Below are 19,496 nucleotides of genomic sequence, written 5' to 3' on the forward strand. Positions count from 1 at the left end.
AACAGAGTGGCTTGAGTTCCAATGACCCCCTGTAGCATTCACTTCACAGACTCCTGCCTGGCCATGAGTGGTGATGCACGGTTTTCCTACTAACTCCCATTTTTCACTCTGCCCTGCTATAGTAAGCTGATCCAGTGAGCTTCCACTTTTAGAAGGGAGAGCTACAAGTCTGAAGGTTCACATGAATCCTCTAAATTCTCATGGATCACCTAAACAAAGGTGCCAGTGAAACAGAGTTCTGGTCATCCCTTCTTGCATTCATTTCCCAAGAGCAGTTCTTTTGGAGTCCTCCCCTAGTGTGCCTCTATAAGGATTCTCATGTTCAGTTGCGTCTCCTTCCCTGAATTCTTCAGTTTTCAAAATGTTATCTCCTTAGATTGAAAGGATGAAGTGGACAGTGGAGACAGCCTTTGGATGAGTTTGTTCATTCTTAAGTAATTCCTATAAGGGTATCTCGCATCTTTGGAATATAGGGTGCACTTCATCTGTGGTCCTCAGTTTGGGACATTTAAGAAATATTCAGAGCTACCTGGAAAAATCACATTCAGAATCCTGTTAGAGTTTAAAACATGTTAATTGAGAATTATCTACCATGTGCTGTCTTTTTCTTAAGGCATTTCCTAAGTCTCTGCACTGCTGAGATAGTTCCTTATTAAGTAGCCCTTCTACTAAGTAGGAGGAACTTCATTCTCCTTCAGTTTAGAGGAGGTGCCCCCACTCATGGAAATGGCTGAGGGGTACCATTTTGTTATTTCTTATGGGGGTATGAAGACTTTGTGTTCCATTCTTCAGGATAACAGAAATATGCATCAAGGAAACACCACCATATCAGAGTTCATCCTCCTGGGACTCTCCAACAAAGCTGAGCAGCAGAATCTCCTCTTTGTGCTTTTCCTGGGTATGTACCTGGTCATTGTGCTTGGGAATGGACTCATCATCCTGGCCGTTGGCTTGGATTCATACCTGCACACCCCCATGTATCTGTTCCTGGCCAACCTATCCTTTGCCGACATTTCCTCCACTTCCACCTCAGTCCCCAAAATGCTGATGAATATTCAGACCAAGAGTCAATCCATCTCCTATGAGAGCTGCATCACACAGATGTACTTCTCCATCGTGTTTGTCGTCATTGACAATTTCCTCCTGGGGGTCATGGCCTATGACCGCTTTGTGGCTATCTGCCACCCTCTGACCTACACGACCATCATGCATTCCAGGCTCTGTGTTTTACTCACTGTCATCCCCTGGTTCCTCAGTAATATGGTAGCCCTGACACACACCCTTCTGCTCACTCGACTGGTCTTCTGTGACAGCAATGCTCTCCCACACTTCTTCTGTGACTTGGCCCCTCTGCTCAAACTGTCCTGCACAGACACCATGATCAACGAGCTCGTGTTATTTACCGTGGGCTTATCAGTTATCAGCTTCCCCTTTGCCCTCATCTTCTTTTCCTACGCCTGCATCGTCAGGGCTGTCCTGAGAATCTCATCCGCAGAGGGGAAGTGGAAAGCCTTCTCCACCTGCAGCTCTCACCTGACCGTGGTACTGCTCTTCTATGGGACCATTGTGGGGGTTTACTTTTTCCCTTCGACCACTCACCCTGAGGACACAGATAAGATTGGGGCAGTCCTGTTCACTGTGGTGACACCCATGATGAACCCCTTCATCTATAGCCTAAGGAACAAGGATATGAAAGGAACTCTGAAGAAGCTCATCAATAAAAAAAGGTTACTTCCTTTGATACCATGAGCATCTGAATTCCTTTGATCTTCATGGCCAGATGGATGATTGAGCCCAGAGTTTGTGACAGAGATGGGATGGTTCAACTTTGATGAACTTCCAGATAGCTGCCTCCTATTCCAAACTCTGAAGGGTTGGTGATTTCCCACATAGTTCTGATCTTGAAAACAAGATCCTTCACCCCCACATACATATTGTTGTCCCAACAACACACATCTTGATTGCAATCTACAAACTCTGGTGTAAAATTTTAATAACTTAGAAACTAGTTGGTACATGTAATGCCTAGAGTCTAGTTTTTGCAGCTTTGAAGCCAGTTATTATTAATCATTTATTCAATCTGTTTTCTAGGTAGTTTTTCCCCAAAGTGTGTTTGCCAAAGTTCTATTCAGTGAGATGTTTAATAGTTGTAAAAAGGAATATTCCCACTTTCAAATACTTTGGGGCAACTCTGAGTTAAATAAGGCAAAATGTTATGAACTAGCCAACTTCTCTGAGTTTTCAGCTAATATTAATTTAAAGGGTAAAGTGGTATGCAGCACTTCTCAAAACTGAGCTGATTCGATAATACAGAAACTAATTCATCTCAGGGTGGTTTGTGGAACTAGTGTTGCATAGAATACATTTTGAAAAATGTGATTCCAGGTGACTTCAATTATTTCCATAGAAAACCATGCAAGTGTGTATACAGAAGTTATCAGTGATGGTCCTGACTCTGTCCCCAAGGTGCTATTAACCTTAAAGCATGCCAGTTCACCTTTTTGAGACTATTTTCTTATCTACAAAATAAGGTGATTGGTCTAGGCTGCTTGTGCATCAGAGTTACTGGGGAAAATTTTTTCCAAAATTCACATCTTTAGATCCTGTGATGCCTTTTTTCCTTGGCCAGATGCAGTGGTGTGGATTCAGGCTTTTTAACTCCCTTGAGTCAATTTTACTGAGTTTTAAGAAAAGAATCAGGACAGTCACATAAAGCAGTTCAGTGGAAATCTCCTGACCTCTAGGCATGCTTTTTAAATATCCCAGTTGTTCCATGTATGGTCAAGAGAGAGCACTGAGTGATATGAGCCACCACAGTTCTGGAAAACATTAAGCCTAGAGCTCCTTAGGCATTATACCCTGCTGATCATAAAAGACCCTCAGAGGCATGTGACTGATGCTCATTTGCTGGTGCAACTGCATCTCAGCAAATATAGATTACTCATCAATTATAAAGATTAGTTGCAAGAAGGCTTTGACCAAGGTTCAAACGTTCAGTCTTCTCCGAGGTTAAAAGAAATGCTACCAGCCATGTTTTACTACTTTCACCCCAAAACCCACCCTGGACATGCTGACCCAGCCTCTCTAGAGAAGGAATCAGGCACTCATGTTTGCAAAACACAGAGGGCTACCCCAAGAGATTTGGGTTAAATTGGTCTCTATCCCTATGACCTGTTCTGTCTATTGCCTTTGGATTTGAGGTTCCACAGGAGACTGGAAGGCAGGGAGTGAGTAACAGGAAAGCTAATTTGGCCAGAAATAGACTCATATGCAAATTGAGAGCTTGCTCAAGAACATGAATTAGAATTAGGATTAGAACATAGAAGATAATTGGGAAAGAAGAGAGAGTCACAAACTCTTAAGAGGACCTTGACAAATCTTCACAGAGGAGAAGTCGGGATTTGTATCTAGATGCTTGCATAATCCTTAGACCCCAATTTGTCATCGTCAACAAACATCTATTGGGAACCTTCTGTTTACCAGTCTCTGAGTCTGACCACAGGACTAAGAGAATAAATGACTCACCATGCATGACCTCAAGCACTACCAAACCAGAGAAAGATTAAAAACAATTTTACATGATTTTTAAGACTTGCTAAGCAAAGGCAATGTTTGGCCAGTAATTCGTGTCATTAAGGAAGCATAAGATTTTTGCACAACACAGTCAAATGAATTGTATATTATTTTTGCTCTAGCCATGCCTGAGAATAGCCAATTTGTGATTTGATCAATAAAAAAGAGAAACCTCTGCCATCTAACTGTAATGCAAATGTAAGATGGATGCCTATAAAGACCAAAAAAATCTATATATTTGGATATTGAGTGAGCTATAAAATCTATATGTATAAAAAGCTTGCAAATACTCACTAAGCAAAATTTTTGAGTACCTGTGGGAGTCAGAAGGAAATAGGGGCAGTGTCTCTGCTTTCTTGACTCTTACCTCATAGGTCAGGAGACAGTGAGCTTGTAAATGAATAAATGATGACTATAATACAAGGCAGAAAGAAGTAAGCAGGGTTTGGGGAAGATAATGAAATAGGGAGGAAGGTGTCTTTTAGGTAGGGAGGATTAGGAGTTGGGGGACACTTCCACTAGGCATTTGAGCAGAAAACTGAATAAAACAAAGGAGTGAGCCAAGAGAAGATCTGGAGACACTTTCAAGACAAGGGAAGAGTGAATTTAAAAGATAACCTACATAGGGACAGGGTTGTTTCTCAAGGGACAGGCAGCAGATAGCCCTAGGGCAGAATGAGGAGGAGAAGGAAGTAGAGACAGCCATGGGGTGGTTAGGAACCCATCCAGATGCAGTCTTGTAGGTCATGTCATGGCAAGGAATTTTATATCAAGTATTTATAGAAGGACTGCTTGGTACATACAGCTGAATGAAATCACCTGTGACTAGAGAGAAAGATTCTGACAAAGCCCTGGAAGACTCTGATCTTTAAGAACAGAATAACATAATGCCCAGAAAGACAAATGAATTTTTCCAAGAAGAGAAAAACTGTTTCAGATCCACTGTTACAAATACTCTCCAATTTGCTATCATCCCTAGCTATCTTTCAACCTCAGCAATGAAATCAAAATGACACTGACTTCTGCAGAACAGATTTGTAAGGAGATACAAACATCTCACATGTCTTCCTTTCATTTGCTCTATTCTCCTTGTAACAAAGGACTGTCAATAACTCAGAACACAAACCTCTTTTATAATTGACAATAAACCTATTATATATTTTATGAATAACTAGAAGAGGGGAGCTTGCAGTCTCAAAACACAAAGTAGTGATAAGGAAATAGAAATTTTAATTACCTTGATTTGATATACATATTGTATACATGCATGGAAATATCACACTGTATAAATGTGTACAATAATATGTGTCAATCAGAAATTTTTTAAATAAATAAATGGAATTAAATTAGCATACAACTTTAGGCAATATTATCTGTGGCCTTTTTGACTACTCAAGAATGATCGAAAATATCTTCTATTTTTCTCTCATAATAAAGAGAATAGTACACTATTGACCAAGTATACACATTCCAAAAGCAAACAGTGTATTCAACATATTAATAAACAAAAATTTAAAAAAACAAAAGGGTATCTCATGGATGCATAAAATCTCATGAAAAAAATCCAAAAATCCATTCCTGATATTAAAAAAAAAAAACTCTCACAAACTAGAAATCAAACAGAATTCCCTTAACCTAATGAGAAATCCTCAAATGAATGGTGAAGAATTGAAAGTTTTCCTCTAAGATCAGGAACAGGAATTTATATCCCCTCCCCACTTCTATTCAACATTGCAATTCCAATCAAATTTTCAATAAGCTTATTTTTTTAAGATTGAAAGACTGGTTTTAAAAATTATATGCAAGTTCAAAGGGCATAGAATACCTGAAATGGCCATGAGAATAGTGAAGTTTAAGGACTAGCACTAATTGAAATTGAGATACATTAGTATTCAACATGTGGTATTGGTACAAAAACAGAGAGATCATTGGAATGGAATATAGAGTCCAGAAAAAGGCCTCCACATACATGAACAACTGATTTGGGGAAGATGTGCAAAGGGAACTCAGTGAAAGTCATCCCACTGTCACCTTGAATGCATATCATCTTTATTTGTCACTTAAATATTTACATCAAATGTTTTTAAGTGGGCAACAGACATTTCTCCAAAGAAGATTCACAAATGCCCAACAGGTATGAAAAGACACTTAACCTCTTATTCAATACTCCACCATCCAAAAGATGGTTGATGAAAGGAAAATGTGCACTCACTACCATAGAGGAACGAGACAGCTTGCAATGTGCCCGGAAGCCACATCAGAGAGTGCTGCTTTGGGTACCTGAGTTATCCCAGCAATTCACCTCAACTGTCTTCTTTGGTGGGGTCCTTGATCCCATGAGGGAGCTTTTCCCATTCCCTCCTTCTCCCCTATCAATCTTCTTTCTCTGCTCCACTGATCACCCTTCTATTTTCATGGAATTCCCCTCCCCCACTTTTTGGTTCCCCTCACCCCCATTTTTTTTCTAAAATTGATTAAGGGGTAGATTTTATGTTATCTTTTCTTACTATGATTTTTAAGAAAGGTCTAGGCATGCCAAGTGTCCATGAGAATTTGGAGTAAGTGGAATTCTTATGCACTGCGAGCATTGCTGATGCAAATGTTAAGTGATACAACTACTTTGGAAAACAATTTCAGAAGATTCCCAGAAAGTTGTACACACATTCTACTTTATGAACCAATCGTTCTACCCCTAGGTATATACTTAAGAGAGGGGAAAGTATATATCCAGTCAAAGGTTTTCCATTGACAATTTATAATAGCCAAAAACCGGAAACAACCCAAAAGTCCATAAACAGATACATAGATAAACAAACATGGTATATCCTATGATATAATAATACTGAGCAATAAGGAGTAAATTGTTGACATATGCAACAATGTCAATGATTCTTGAAATAATCGTGGTAGTTGAAAAAAACTATCCATTATTCCTTTATACCAAATTTACATGATTTTGTAAGAAATTCAAATCCATGTATTATGACAAAAAGCAGATGAGTGTTTTTCTGGGATGTGGAGAAAGAGTAGTAGGAAAGGCCACAAGGGATGAAGTACAGTAGGGCATAATAAAATTTTTAAGAATGATGTATACATTTTTTATCTTGATTATGGTGAGAGTTTCATGAGCATATTCATTTGTTAAACATATCAAATAGTAAATTGTTTAAATATACAATTTGTTGCATGCCAATTAAACCTCAACAAAGCCACTTTTTTAAGTCAGCAAATCAGAAAGGATTTTTAGACACATCCTTTGAGTATATCTTAGGTTGATGATCATAGAACCAAAAATAATGAATTATATATACATAAATATTCAATTCCATGTTTTTACATGGTATTAAATAGTAAGAAATAGCAATGATCATATTTGGAAAGTAATCTCAATTCCTTCAATGATTCCTTAAGCCCAAAAAAGAAGATTTGAAGGCAAGGTTGGTGACTGCATGGTGGCACCATATTGATTAGCTGTTTATTGGAAAAAGCTTTGACAGAACAGGTCTTTCTGGGAAGGCTTTGGTAGGCATAGCTCAGCTGAACCAATCCTGTTCTTTCTGAAAATACCCCCAGACCTTCCACATTGTCCCATGGGAAGTGCCTAGGTAAGTTTCATGAACTTTCCATTTATGTCAGTCTCAAAAATGTCCCCACTGCAGCCCACAGTGACAGAACATTGAGAACAAGTGTGCAAATGAAACCCGGACCACTCTGAAGAAAATCTCAAGAATGTGGGGCCTTGGAGAAAGAAAGGGCAGAGCACGCAGAATCAGTTAAGAGGAGACACTTTGGAGTAAGAGGCCTCAGAACAGAACCTTCATCGTCTGCCACTTTCTTGCTACATAGTTTCAGTTCAGTCAGTTAAGTCACATTACCTTTCTGGTCTTAGTGGGTTTTTTTTTTTTTTCTTTTGCTAAGTGGAGTCAATAATAATTATTTTCCATTACAGTTGCTAGGACTAAAATCAATGATTCATGTAAAGCTTTTAGCATAGTGCCTTGCATGTGCTTAGGATGCATTAACTTAAGAGTTAAGTTTAAATATTATTAGTGAACTCTCCACTTGTAGAAGTGTCTACCTCCAAAGCTCAAGGGACCAGGAGGGACTATCCCAGACAGTTCTGAAATAAAAAGCCCCACAGATCAGCTCTTTGTGTTCTGAAACCTGGACGATCATTTTAGTAACATGTATGGATGGTTATAGAGCTTAATCAGCACACTCCTATTCCACAAGCATCCAGTTGGTTTTAAGAATAAATGATACATGAAAAGCCCACGCAGGGTAAGTGCTCTGTAAGTAGAATTTCACAGATGAGAAGCAGGTTGAAAGGCACTAACTAATCTGAAGCCATACAGCCAAGAAGTAATAAACTGGATACAATGATGCCAAATTCAAAGACTTTTCTACAACATAAACACATCTAACACTCACAGGAAGCCAGTGTGTTGAGGGAACACTTACATAGCAGTTGATATTTGAAAAAAGGCCAAACGTTGGATTGTTTTCACCCCATTCAGCAGTTTTTAGGTGTTTGATGCAAAGACACGAAAGCTGACAGGTGAACTCCAATGTTGTGGCCACCTGCACAATTTTTTTCCCCTATATCTTTACCTTTTAGAGTTTGAAAGCTGCCATCTGTTTAATCTGCGCACCTCGCTTTCTCATACACAACTATATGTGCAAGCACACACACACACACACACACTCAGTCACATTACACAGCACTAGCACTTGGGCTATAAAATGAATGATACCAGCTTCCTTCTACTTCCAGAGATTGGACTTTTACCTTTTCTCCACCAGACAAAAGGAAAAAGAAAAGAACAATAACAATAAATTCTGGGCTGAGTGATTTAGAGCAGGCAGTAGATCACAGCTAGAGACAGGAGGTATGGCAATTAAGAGCTCGGACTCTGGCTGGGTGGAAGTGGCACTCTACCATTTGCTTGCTGACCTTGGGAAAACAGCTCAACCTCTCTAAGCTTAAGTGCTACGTCGACCTGCAGGAATAATAAGAGACCGTGCCTTATAAGGATATCTTAAAATTAAATAAGGTAATTCCTGTAGCAAATCTCCTATTATTTCTGGAAGGTAATATCGAATAAACATTAGTTGCTATATATTAATATTATTACAGTCTTTATTATTATCATTTCAAGCCACAGAGAAAGAAGGAAAACAAAAGGAGAAGAAATAATGGGATTTGGAAAATCCCTTCGAATAAAACAGAAGTTTCCTTTGTAGACAGCTTCATGATTTTTCCAAATATTTTTTCCTAATTCATCATGTACTTCTGTGTCAGGAAATGTACTGGGGCCAGCAGATATTAGTGAATAAAGACAAACATGGTCCCTACCCATTCGTGCATAAGATGCTCAAAAAAAAAAAAAGACTTATTAAGTAAGTAAACCCATAGGGCAGATAAGAAACTAAGGACTGAAGAAGATGAAATTTGAAGGTAGACACTGAAGCTTCATTCATTCAACAAATATTTATTGAGGGCTTTTTATGTGCTCCATTCTTTGCTAAGCCCTGAGTATGAAAACATGTTTGTCTCATGTCAATTACTTTCCAGTTGTGAGTATCAGACAATATCAAACATATAAAACATCTAGTATGTCCAATTATGACAAACATTACATAGAATAATAAGTCAGAGTGTAATTAGGTGCGATTTTTACTAGAATAGTGCAGGAAAGCCTTCCTGAGAAGGTGACATTTGAGAAATGACGGGAAGGATGGAGAAACTGGGAAATGACATATTTCACAGGGGTCTGGCTAGGGCCTTCTGGAAACCTTTGATCTGCTCAAGAATTTCATAACTGCCTCCTTGACCTCCTTATTCCTCAGGCTATAGATGAGGGGGTTCAACATTGGAGTCACCACTGTGTAGAGCACAGACACCACCCTGTCGCCCTCCGAGGACTGGCCTGAATTATCTCTCAGATACATGAAGATGAGGGTTCCAAAGAAGAGAGCGACAGCAGTGAGGTGGGAGGTGCAGGTGGAGAAGGTCTTGGCCCGGCCTCCAGCGGAGCGCATCCTCATGACGGCCACGATGATAAACAGGTAGGACACCAAGATGACCAGGATGCAGGCAGGCATCACGAAAATGGCGAACACGACAATCACCACTTCCTGGGTGTAGCTGTCCCCACAACTGAGTTTTAGCAGAGGAGGGAGGTCACAGAAAATGAAGTCAATCTCATTGTTCCCGCAGAAGGAGAGAGTGAAGGCTGTCACTGTTCGAATGAAGCCACTGGCAAAACCGGCCACGTAAGCCCCAGCTACCAAGCCCACGCGGGCCTTCTCGGTCATGATGGTGATGTAGAGCAGCGGTTGGCACACGGCCACATAGCGGTCATAGGCCATGATGGCCAGGAGGTAGCAGTCAATAGAAGCAAAGAAGGTGAAGAGGAAGAACTGAGCGGCACAGCGAGCTTGGGAGATGGCCAGGCCGTGTTCCCACAGCATGGCCAGCATCTGAGGGACGATGACAGAGGAGTAGCAGATGTCCACAAAGGCAAGGTGGCTGAGGAAGAAGTACATGGGAGTGTGGAGTCGGCGATCTTTGCGGATCAGGAGGATCATCCCAGCGTTCCCCAGCAGAGTGGTGAGATAGAAACTCAAAAACACCAGGTAGAGGGGAAGCCCCCACTCGGGGTGCTCAGTGAAGGCAACGAGGAAGAACTCAGTCACCAAAGTGTGATTCACCTCAGCCATCCACGTAGCGCTTCACCAGGAGCCAGAGGAGGGGACCCCTCCAGAGAAGTTCAAGTCATTTCAAGTAATAAAGCTTAAATTGAGTGTCTGACATGTCGTCATTTTGACTTCAACACACTTTGCCATCTCAGGGTGACATAAGCAAGTTGAGAATTCGCGGTAATATAACAAGTGATGAATGGTTCTATTATAGTGGGAATGGAAAGCAAGTGATTCTCTAGGTTACAAGTCAGATCTTGTATTTGCAACTCCCTTTCCAATTAGCTGTTTGATGTTACCAAGGCACTTAACCTCTCTCGACCTCAATTTCTTCCTCTGCCAAAAGGTGATCGTAGTATCTGCCCTGCTTAGGAGCTAATGCATAAATTAAAACAGATGTAAATGCACATTGAAAAGTGAAAAGCATTCTATGGATATATGTGGGCTATTTACAATTTTAAGTGAAAACTTTAAGGAAGGAAAATTAATATTCTATGAACAAAAGAGCACAAACCAAAAAAAAAAAAACATTCATTAGCAATCAGCAACGGGCTCTGCTTATAGGAATAAATCTATTCTCAGTTTACAAACATGAATGTTTAACAAACAGCTGTTATCCTCATTAGAGTTGGCTGGTTTACTGAGGCTTTATATAAATATATACACACACTAGCATTAACCCTGGAAACAACAGCAAACATAAGCTCCTTTAGGCACCTAAAAAAGCTCCAGAAGCATTTTTCAGTTATTCCCAAAGACTCTAATAAAGGAAGAAACTTGATAATAAACAGCAGCATACAAATTTGAAATCAGGAGGAAGCAGAAATGCTTTTGCAGTCTGATGTTGTCTGAGTGCTATTGGACAGGAGTCTGGGTTGATAGATTTGGGGGTCCTTGATGGAGTTCTAGCACAAGGCTGTCAGGAGCACCTTGGTCATGTTTGAATAGCTTGGGCACCAGCAGTCAGGCCAATGCTGAGCTCACCCGAAAAGGATAATAACAAAGACAAGAAGTTGGCCCTGCAGGCCATCAGCTGGGCTTGAACTGTCCTTACCCAAATTTCACTTTGCTGGTGTCTTCATCCTCTGTTTGCTGTTTCCTCTGCCTGTAACCTGGGAATCCAGAGGACACTTGGGTTGTGGTTCATCCACATCAAGTGTGAAACCCTGGGCAAGTCACATTTCCTCCCTGGGCTTAATTACCTTGCCTGTGTTCCCTTTCAGTAAGCAACGGTGCAGCCTGTGTCCACAGTCACAGGAACCTGATAGACATGGGGTCATTTCTAGTACCTCTATCCCCTGTTCTCACTTCTTGGAATCTCTCCTCTCACCCTTGACAAAGCAATACATCTCTGACACTAGCATTTCCTGGGAGGTTTTGCAGACCCACCCCAAGTCAGCAGGGCTAGGAGACCAGCCTTTCTCCCCCTGCTTCCTCTCCAGCCTCACCCCTGCTGGTGGCACTTCTTATATTCACCGCCCCAGCATGGTACCTCTAATTGGTTCCTGAGGTGACTCTCCAGGGGAAGGTGATTTTGTGACTTCCTAACAAGGGCTCTAATACCTTTGAAGATTTCTCTTTCATTTCAAACTCCCAAAGCCCCCTCCTGTGTCTTGCCATGCCTCAGCAGGGTCTGATGGGGCTCATTTCTAGTCTTCCCTCCTTCCTGCTTTGTCCTTGGAGCCTTCCTATGTCTCAGTAGCATGCACTTTTGCTCTCTATCACCAGACTGGCTGGAACTGGTGACTGAACATTGACATGTGGCAGAAGTAGTGGATGGTGCAAGTGGGGCGTCACAAGATGACATGTGACGGAGGCAGGTGTGAGTGAGCTGTGAACAGACTTCCTTCAGAGAAACAGAACACACTTGATGATGACCACATTCTGCACCAGAGTTCTGGTTCTGAAACCTCGGTATGTATAAGAGCTACCCGGGGAATTTGTCTACCATGTGAATACCACTGTGCATCTCTCATGGGGAGCAGGAAGCTACATTGTTAATGGGTACCCCAGGCGACCTGATAGAATTAATCCTCAAAAACTATATCTAGAGACAGTGTCTAGAGGAGCATTTTGGGGAGCTCTTGCCCCACTTGACCTTCTGCCACCCCTTCCCCAGGCTGCAAAGGAACCCTGTGCAATAAACCAAATGAAAATAATAAAGACGTGTTCTTGAAGAGCCTGATTGCTCCAAAGTCCCAGTGATGTCTTCCTTCCTTGTAGGAGAACTGAGAGAGTTTTGATGTTTTTTGGTCTTATGAAAAATTTTTTAAAACCTAGATACAGAGATAACCAGGAAGGTTCTTGGTGGCAAAACAATAATTCAAAGCAGGCCAACACTCTGTCAACTAAGCCCATCCGGAAGTTGCTCAAGACAAGACGACTTCAGGGAAGTAATTCTCAAGCTATCTGCACATAAGAATCTCCTGGGGAGTTTCTAAAATCCCAAGGCACAGCCAGATGCAGTGGCAAGTTCCTGTAATCCCAGCAGCTCAGGAGTCTGAGGAAGGAGGATTGAAATTCAAAGCCAGCCTCAGCAATTTAGGGAGGCCCTCAGCAACTTAGTGAGATTAAGTCTCAAAAAATAAAAAGGGCTGGGGGTCTGGCTCAGTAGTTAGGTGCCTGTGGGTTCAATCTCTGGTATCAAGAAAAATTCTTTTTAATTAAAAATAATAATAAAATCCCAAGGCCCCAGTTGTACCCCTGAATAATTAAATCAGAGTATCTGAGTATAGGAGCCCAACATCATTCCCTGGTGATTGCAATGTGCAGCAAGGTTTAGAACTACTAACAGAAGGCTCCTGCATACCACCAGGTGTCTTGGGACATCTGGAGCTTGGAAACCGCATTGTGCTATATTCCTATATGGAGAGTCATATTGAATTACAGCACATTTGAAGATAGGTAAAGTCCTATAATTAAGAAACCTCATCAACTTTATCTAAACCATGATTTCTCTAAATTATTTAGTCACAGAACTTCTTTTTTATTAGCATCCCACAAAACCAGAGTTCCTAAGGATAGATGCTCTTTAGTAAAGAAATAAAGAAGCTCAGAAACTGTCCCAATGCCAAGCAGCAAAGCAGCAATTATTCTAAGAAACAGCGTCTCCTAATGATTCATCTCAGGATCTGGCTCCTTAAAGTCTCTGTGAGACTGGTTCCCCCAAGAGCAATTGCTCCTACTGGGAAAGGAATTGGGAGGGAATCTGGGGGAAAAACACCCTTCCAGACAGGTCCCCCAGGAGCTATGGAAGTGACACCACCTTGCCCTTTAAGAAAGGTGTCCTCTTCCATCAGGAAGTGGATCCCATGGCTGAGTCCCTCAGTTCTACTTCATGAACAACCCTGGACATACCCACCCCTTCCCCAGGCTGCAGAGGCCACTGAAACCCTGCTTTCAGGAAGCATTGAATCAAGTTGAATGAATTCAACTTACTTAATTAGGTTGATTGAATCTTTTCACAATGTTTACTTTGATCAAAACATCACATCATACACATAAACAAATACACTTATCATTTGTCTGTTAAATGAAATGAACTTAAATGGCTTAATATAAAAGCAAACTAAAATGATTATTAAGCTGATTCAGCCACCATGTGGCCGGCTCTAGAAAATGAACCTCCAAAATGAGTTTTCATCACATTTTCACACATTGTATTAGGACCCATAAAAGTAAAGTAAAAGAAGTTTAGATTATTTTTTCCTAAAACCTACAACTCTGAATAAAATTTTGAAGGAAAATCCAACAAGATAATAATAGCAAAGACTATTTTAACTGCTTACTATCTATATAGCACGCCTCTTCACTCTTCTAAAATAGATGATTGATGGATGGATTGATTGGTTGATACACTAGCTCATTTAATCCACACAATGATCCCATGACTTGCATACTATTATTACTCCCATTTATAGGAGATGAGTGCTTAAGTAGATACCCAATATTCCCACAGAAAGAGCCAAAGGTTTGAATCCTGCAGTCCGGGGGCTGGGGATGTGGCTCAAGCGGTAGCACGCTCGCCTGGCGTGCGTGCGGCCCGGGTTCGATCCTCAGCACCACATACAAACAAAGATGTTGTGTCCGCCGAAAACTAATAAATAAGTATTAAAAAATTAAAAAATAAATAAATAAAATAAAATAAAAGCTGAATCCTGCAGTCCGGCTCAGAATGAGCACTTTTAACTCCTATGCCATACTGCAAACACTCACAAAATGGTCTCTAAATTCCACAATTGGAAATGGTTGAGGGATTCTTGCATGTCTGTATTTTCCTTCTAGACTTTTGGAAAGAAAGGGTCTTGGCTTAGAGATGGCATAAAGCTACAGGTGAGTAGATAGTGATAGGAAATTCTTGGGTACTTTCCTGGGTCCCTGCTCTATTCTGCAGACTATCACCACAGCCACTGCTGATAGCAAGGACTCAGACCCACCTATTCACATGTAGTCTCACCTTCCTAGACATAGTACATCAGACAGGTCCAAGACCTGATCTGAGTTGGTTGCAAAGAATAACCCTCTCTTCTTCCAAAAGGAAGATCTGCTCCAAGTGGATATCTGTTCCCTGGAGCCCAGAAGTTGTGACATGTGACTTGGAGGGGATACTAGGAAGGATATAAGAAGGACATATCTTCAATTCTCACTTTATGATCCCTGGTCACTATCTTGCCCCATCCATACTTGGGTGGATCTCATGCCAATTTAAGGCTGAGGGACACCTAGTACCAATAAATTTGCCTTGGAAGAACTTTGGAAGGACTTATCCTGCCACAAAAACTTCTCTCTCAATTCATTATTGGTATTCCTGCTTTAGCTTTATATATTCTAGAACTGTAGGATTTTTATAGTCTCTCACAGCTATTAGAACTAATAGGAATATTAGAGGTCAAATGACCCAGGCTTTCCGATTCACAGGCAAACTGTTCCAGGCCACCAAACAGGAAGATTGTTAGTGGTTGGCTCAATTAAGTTGATTGTCATCCATGACTGATAATCCAGCACTTTACCCAGTGGGCCCTTATTGCTCACAAACAAAGAAGATGCCCCACATAAAAATGACCAGATAATCATGTTAATTCATCTTGATGCAATTCTATGCATGTCTGCCCCCTAGCCCCAAAACACTCCCAGAGGCAAATAGTCCCAAGATGAGTTTCTTCAATTGTTTCATTATAAGGTTTCTCAAAGTTTTCTCAGAGTCTCCACATCTGAACCTCACAGAAGGGTGGAGTCAGAAGGAACTCAGGAATCCAGTCCAACCCTTTACTTTATGGGCATGGAGAATGAGACCATGAGGGAGAAGGACCTATAGCCCTTGGGTTTCTTAATGAGATCTTAGTTGCAAATGACAGAAGCCCAGAACCTGGTATAACTTGAACACATAGAATTTACTGGAATATCCTGAATTCTTCAAGTGTACACCAGAAATTTCTCAACATCATTTAAAGGATGGGCCAGGATGCAGCTAAGCCTGGGGTACAACTGGGACCAGCAACTCTTGAATTGAGCAAAAATTTCTCTTTTGTCTGTAATTTTCTCTTGAATATCGGCTTTATTTTCTTCCTAAACCTACTTCTTCCACAAATTGGGGAGGGGGAAAATCCCTCTGGTTGTTCCCATACTTTACATACAACAAAGAAGATGAAAACCAGTTGTTATAGTGCAAAATTAAAACAAAAAAAAAAATCCTTTCAGATGGCAGAAGGCCAAGAAATGGGAGGCAGGGATTGGCCAATGTTGGCCAATCAGTGAAGACTAGAAGAATGGTATTTATAGGGAGATGGAAGTACTCCTGTGAACCATTTGGTTAGAATTAAGGAAGGAGCATTTCCAATATTAGAAAGATGCTGCTCTGAGAACACAAAAGAATAGATCTTCACCACAAAATGGCAGGGAGGGTCAGAGCAATTGCTACTGCCCTGTGCTTTAGGAATCCCACAGAGCTGGTGACAGGTGGCAGAACTGAAAGGTCTACCACTGGTGGGTGCTTTAAAAGTTCACGTTCACATCCTATCTGCCATCAACAAGGCATTGGAAAGACCACTGATGCTTGGGGGTTTCTTTAAGTTTTCTGCTTGACCTTCTAGAGTGAATAAAACATGTAGAAATTTTTGTCTCTGGACATTCCTTCCTTGGACTTGGCCCCCATTCCTGTACTTAATTGCCTGGTTCTCAAATGTTCTCTCTCCATCCAAACCCATCCCTGGAAAGAGTTCTGAGACAGTCCTTTTATGGCTGGCAAAAGGGTCCCTTCTCAAGTAACTTAAATGTCATCAAAGTTAAAGCCCAAACCGAGGGCTGGGGATGTAGCTCAGTGGTAGTGTTTGCCTATCCCATAGGTCTGAGCCCCAGTGCTGGTGAAATAAAAATCCCCAATAGATATATGAAATCTCAGGCCACAGAAGGATCCTTAGAATTCCCTTATTCATCTTTCTGCCTCATTTTGCCACCAAAATAAAATAAAATCTGCTGATTTGCACTTCCCTGGAAGGACCGTGGCCTTTTTTCTTCCACTGTGGTCCTCAGAACATCTCATTGATGTGTGGGTAAAAAATGGTGGGAGGGTCTTCTAAGGCCCTACCTGACACCAACAAACCCCTTCTTTGACAGCTTCCAAAGGACCTGAACCTAAAAGTAAAGCTCTCCTTGGAGGGCACCATATGTTGGCAGACACCTGAGGAAGGTGATGTGAGGAGCCACGCGAGGGCCAGGCATGAGACAGGCAGGGTGCAGGTGCGGCACCATGTCCCTCATCCCCTCGTTGAGCTGGATTTCCATGCTTTCACATCAGAAGATCTTTTTAGTCTCCTTTTAGATATGATAGCCACATTCAAAACTTCCCAGTAGATGGTGTTTCCTAATCTGAATAGCCTAGTTTTCCCTAAGCATGTATATCCAAAAGCAGAATTTAAACTTTATTGAGTTATAATAGGTACACAAAAACATTGCATTTACTTGATGTAAACATTTTACTGAGTTTGGATATATAAATATACTCATAATACTACAATCAAGGTGCAAATTTTTTCTCATGTTCTTTTTTGGATTTTCTTTTTTTGTTGTATTCTGGGTTGTTTGTTGTTATTGTTATTGTTGTGTTGTATTTTGTTTTGTTTTTGTTGGTTGATTGGTTGGATTTCTGGTGCTAAGAACATTTAAGATAAGACCTTTCTTCTTTCTTCTTAATATAGTATAAAGGGTACACTATCATATCGTTAGCTGTAGGTACTATGTTGTACAACAGATCTCTAGAACTTATTTGTCTTACTGTAACTATACCCATCAAACAATTACCTGTTTCCTCCTGACCCTAGGAACCACCATCCTACTCTCTTCTATGGGTTTGACCAGGTTCAATACTTCACGTAAGTGGAGTTCTGCAGTATTTGTCTTTTTGTGGCTTGCTTAAATCACTGAGCATATTGTCCTCTGTGTTCATCCATGTTGTCACAAATGGTAGGATTTCCTTTTTTCATGGGGCTGAATAGTATCCCTTGTACATATATATCACCTTTTCTTTATCCATTCATCTATCAATGGACATTTGGGTTGCCTCTACCTCTTGGCTGCAATGAACATGGGGACAGGGGTGAACAGATGTTGGAGATGATGATTTCAATTCTATTAAATATATACCCAGAACTGGTATTGCTGGATCCTGTTAGGATTCTATTTGTGATTCAAAAGCAGATTTCTAATGAGTTATCAGCAATCATGCATTTTCTATTAAAGCAGAACTTTTAGAATCAAAATAACTGAATAAAAACAACCACAGATTGTTTAAATAAGTTCAACACAATGTGCAGAAAGATGTACAGAAATACTAACACCATACCCAAGCGACAACCCACTGACCTCCCTATTATCAACTACTCTTAATTTATTCCTAAGTAAGTCTCATGTCCCATTTCATACATAAATAGAATGCATTTTTCAACTTTTGCTGAGCTCTTTTCGCAGTAAAAAAAAAAAAAGTAAATGGAGTCCTACCTACAACTTGGAGTTTCATAGTCAAGTTCCTACAACCTTCTCACTTAACCCTTTGATTTTGAATAGAAGTCTTTAAGTGCCTGCTTAAAATTTAACCAGAAGGAGGCAGTGAAGTGCATCCTTGGACCTGACAACTCATTCTCTTGGTACTCCCTTTCCATTCATCGTGTACCCCCTGCCTTCTGGCAGATTCTAAGGGAGCAAATAACTCTTCAGTGTACTGCGTTTTTTCCAAGACTCAATACTGCCTTTTTAAATGAAGAGTGTTTGGGTCAGCTTTTACACTGCTGTGACCAAAAGACCTGATGAGAACAATTAAAGGAGGAAATGTTTGTTTTGATGCTCACAGCATCAGAGTTCTCAGTCCATAGACTGCCAGTTTCGTTGGCTCTAGGCCCAAGGTGAGGCAGAACATAATGGCAGATGAGCGTGGTATAAGAAAGCAGCTCAGGACATCGCCACCAACGAGGAGAAAGAGCTCTCCTCACCACAGACAAAATATAAACACCAAAGGGCACATCCCCAGTGATCCACCTCCTCCAGCCACACCCTACCTGCCTGCAGTCACCACCAGGTTAATCCCTATCAGGATTATCACACTGATGTGGTTAAGGCTCTCCTAACCGAACCATTTCACCCCTAAGTTTTCTTACATTGTCTCACACGTAAGCTTCTTGGGGACATTTCATGTAAAAACCATAACAAGAAGGGAAATTCCTATGACTGACTCAAGATCTCCAACTTCTTGCTTAAGGTTGTCTACTACTGTAACACACGGACACTTGAATTATATGTTAATCATGCCCTTTGATGGAGCTATGCATTTGCAGCCTAAGCATTAATTCTCAGACAAAACTCTATTAAAAATTTAAAATGTTTCTTATAAAAATTATAATATTTGTTTTAAAATATCCTTTCCTCTAAAAAGAAACATAATGTCTTTGAAGATTTCTATGTGTTTTATTTTACTACATGATCTCAAATTGAGTATCCCTGGGGCTGTGTTCTCTGAATCTTCCACCTTTCATAAAATCTGCTTCTTCCACTTTGAAATCCTGTTACTATTCTGTGGAACTGAGTTTCGAATCATCTGTTTCTTAGATACCGTCATCCTCCACCTCCCAGAATTCTGCACATGGTTTGTTCAACCGGGATCTTGTTTATTTGGTATTCCAGGTAGCAGGGAGAGAAGGAGTTTGAGTTTTGGAAATGAACAATCAAAGAAAATG

The 19,496-nt window shown here is 40.8% G+C and overlaps 2 protein-coding genes across 2 annotated transcripts; one reads left to right on the plus strand and one right to left on the minus strand.

The window, feature by feature from the left end:
- The first annotated feature begins 765 nt into the window (after nucleotides 1–765).
- Nucleotides 766–1,749, plus strand: LOC114099808 (olfactory receptor 1S1-like). The gene has a single exon (XM_027944322.2). The coding sequence runs from the start codon at nucleotides 766–768 to the stop codon at nucleotides 1,747–1,749; it is 984 nt and encodes a 327-aa protein (XP_027800123.2).
- Nucleotides 1,750–9,351: 7,602 nt separating this feature from the next.
- Nucleotides 9,352–10,296, minus strand: LOC114100098 (olfactory receptor 9Q2). Its single transcript, XM_027944731.2, has one exon. The coding sequence runs from the start codon at nucleotides 10,294–10,296 to the stop codon at nucleotides 9,352–9,354; it is 945 nt and encodes a 314-aa protein (XP_027800532.2).
- Nucleotides 10,297–19,496: the final 9,200 nt, after the last annotated feature.

This window comes from Marmota flaviventris, chromosome 9 (assembly GCF_047511675.1).
Source record: "Marmota flaviventris isolate mMarFla1 chromosome 9, mMarFla1.hap1, whole genome shotgun sequence".
In the NCBI taxonomy this organism is placed as follows: Eukaryota; Metazoa; Chordata; class Mammalia; order Rodentia; family Sciuridae; genus Marmota; species Marmota flaviventris.

Bases quoted from the DNA above. Each gene is read 5' to 3' on its own strand.
- LOC114099808 (XM_027944322.2), top strand. From the start codon at position 766: ATGAAGACTTTGTGTTCCATTCTTCAGGATAACAGAAATATGCATCAA.
- LOC114100098 (XM_027944731.2), bottom strand. From the start codon at position 10,296: ATGGCTGAGGTGAATCACACTTTGGTGACTGAGTTCTTCCTCGTTGCC.